Source organism: Montipora capricornis, chromosome 14 (genome assembly GCF_036669925.1).
Source record: "Montipora capricornis isolate CH-2021 chromosome 14, ASM3666992v2, whole genome shotgun sequence".
Classification (NCBI taxonomy): domain Eukaryota; kingdom Metazoa; phylum Cnidaria; class Anthozoa; order Scleractinia; family Acroporidae; genus Montipora; species Montipora capricornis.
Window position 1 is genome coordinate 36,647,758 of NC_090896.1, and position 3,028 is coordinate 36,650,785.

Below are 3,028 nucleotides of genomic sequence, written 5' to 3' on the forward strand. Positions count from 1 at the left end.
ATTCAAAATGATCGACCACACTAGGCGTCTTCAGTCACCTCCAGCCAGCGGTGCAAGACGACAAATAATATTTGTCATACATGAAGCCGCTACCTGCGAAGTTTCCGCACTTGCATCATTAATGGAGACATTGTTTTTGACTGAGTCAAATTAACCTATTCACACCTCAAAAAATCGTCAGGCTTTGGACAGAGCAAAGTTTATTAAGTTTCACTTTTAGAGGTCAATGGGTTAAGTTACTAACTTTTTCTTCTACCTCGACGAACGAGAACCATGTTTTGTTTCCACTGTATTATGTCCACCGTTGCTGAAGGTTCCTATTACTGCTCCAGCTGTGGACAAGGTAAGTTTTCCCTGGCCATTTGAAATTGGCCTTTAAGGAAATACGGTATCAAAATGGCTTGGGAAAACTTACCTTGTCCACAGCTGGAGCAGTAATTGGAACCTTTAGGAAAGGTGGACTTACAGTGGAAACAAAATATGGTTCTCCTTCGTTGAGGTAGGAGAAAAAGCTATTAACTTAACCCATTGACCCCTAAAAGTGAAACTTAATAAATTTTGCTCTGTCCAACGCCTGACGATTTTTAATGGTGCAGGTGCGGAAACTTCGCAGGTAGCGGCTTCATGTATGACAAATATTCTTTGACGTCTTGCACCGCTGGCTGGAGGTGACTGAAGACGCCTAGCGTGATCGATCATTTTGAATTTGCTGTGATGATTTGAATTTTATGTGAGTGATTTGTAATTTGCTGTGGGTGATTTGCAATTTGTTGCGAGTGATTTGAGTTTGCTGTGAACATTTGGTTTTGGTGTGACAGTTGTGGGCCACCGTACCTTTTAGTTTTGAGGCCTCAAACTCAGACCGACCGAGTCTGCTGCAGAAGCTCCTGTCCCTTCACTTTATTGCGAAAACAACCGCACTTTGTTGCATCTTAGTCACAGATGAATGCGCCTACGCATTCAAGTCGAAACTTTCATCTCATACTTAATTTGGGCAGTAAAAGTGCGATAAAATCAGTCTCCGAAGACAAACGAAAAAATTTCTCACACGGGGTTAGTACAATCACGTGTTAGAACTGAAAATTTGGAAGCGATATCTTAAAATCGGTGGGGACAGGACGTCCGAGAAGTTGCAATTTTGGCGTCAAAATAAAGCCTTAGCAAATAGAGCTTGAAGATTTCGCGTACGTTTCACGGTTTGCTGAATACTTGAAAGCCAATTATGCCAAGTGAAATGGTCTACACTATGCAAAACAATAGAAAACAATAACATGTGCATAACTTAACACTATTTTGTATGATGCACTCTACCATATTCGATGTAGCTAGCATGAAAATATGTCAATAATTTAGTATAAGTGGCCACGCCCACCAATACAAGTACCTTTTATTCTTACCAAAAATTAAGAACCCATTTAAGAACCTACAATTGTAGATAGCCTGATTTCAAGTTAAGAACCATTTATATAACTGACTTGGAAACATCTAGGTTCTTATACGCGGGGCTTTACTGTACTCATTGTTTGTTTTTTTACCAAGGTATATCATTAAATTTCCCTCCTTGTGTTCAGGGCCTCTCTAAAACTCACCAGAGGGCGAGCAAGAGAGGCTCCACAGAAATCGAGTCAAGTCTTTTAAGTCGCCGAAGCCCAAGTTTCTGGGCTAGTCACTCCCGTCAAACCGGTTTAAGCAGCACGCGCATCACATTTTTGACAAGGCGAAGGTCAAAATCGAGCCTTCAGTACGAAAATTAATGTGGCGTCTAGAAGTGCAATCGAGACTTGGCCTGGCCGGTTTGAAACTGTCTCCAAGCAACGGCTTGCACATACTCAATAAAGACCTCACACGATTTCTGCAGAGTCCTTTCTTGTCGAGTTAAGAAAGTGTCTGCTGGCAGGGTGTAAGTTTTCAAGGTGTAATTAAATTTTGCCCTTTATGTATACACCTCTCATCGAGTATGCATGGAAAAGGCCCACTCTCTATATCGTGGTTGGGTAATCACACAAAAAAACAATGGCGAGTCCTTATTTATTCAATTGTTTCCCTGGAGACTCATCTTGAATTTCTTTGTGTGATCACTCAACCACGTCCTCGAAAGTGGGCTATTTCAGCCTACAAGTACGCAAAACTGTGTCATCCAGAAATTTTGTTGTTAAAAATGTTCTGGAGTTTTTGTTGTATTTCACTCTGGTGTCCACAAATTTCCAAAATGTTCATCAAGGTGCTTCATTGTTATGTGGAAAATGGTGAAAACTGCATGGTTGCTGAATGGTTCTCTATCCATTTTGTCCAAATCATACTCTGTAACAGTGTCTGCTGGAAAGATTTTATTCTCTCTTAATTTATCATCAATTTCATGAAAAATCCTATAAAAACCAGGCAAAATGTCCCCGTGCTCTGGAATCTTTAACTTTTGGCTTGAAATAAAGAAATTCATGAGGGTACCATTAGCTATAGTCTTGCACAAAAACACCAGAGTTAGCATAAAGAGGCCAGAAAGAGACGCTTTTTGCCATTCAGACAATGTAGCAAAAGCACACAAGGTGAATACAGAGGTCTTTATCAAGTAAGAAGAAACAAGATGGTGATGATTATCATCGTAATCACGAGGAAAGTAAAACCGAAGGAACTTGAGGACATTTGCTACCGATTGATCTCTCATCAAGTCTAGATTTGGTCTATACTTCAGGTGTTCGTCTTTAACTGTTTTGATAACTCTGATGACTTGCTTTATGGCCGAATTTCGAGGAAACCTTGCAAGGGCTCTGGTTTCTAGAAAAGAAGTCGAGATTTTCCATTGAATGTGACCTCTGTCTGATATGCTTGGAACTAAGTGATATCCATGTTGAGAGATTTCTTCAATTAATATCTTTCTTAAGAAACTATCTGGGGCCACGTTGTTTGATCTCATAAAGTCAAACTGAGATTCCCATTCCATTGCTTTGAGAGCAACTGTCAAATCAACAGAAATGCTTAAGTTCTTGTAGAATCTGCCATTCCATTTGAAAAAGAGAGTAATGGCAGGTCC

General features: G+C 40.2%; 1 protein-coding gene across 1 annotated transcript in view; it reads right to left on the reverse strand.

Moving 5' to 3' along the window:
- Positions 1-745: 745 nt before the first annotated feature.
- The window catches only part of LOC138032418 (cyclic GMP-AMP synthase-like receptor 1), a 3,819-nt gene continuing 1,536 nt past the window's right edge, over positions 746-3,028 (reverse strand). Inside the window, exon 2 of the mRNA XM_068880082.1 lies at positions 746-3,028. This exon is cut by the window's right edge and continues 643 nt beyond it. Coding sequence (XP_068736183.1) covers positions 2,183-3,028 — 846 coding nt within the window. The 3' untranslated portion in view covers positions 746-2,182.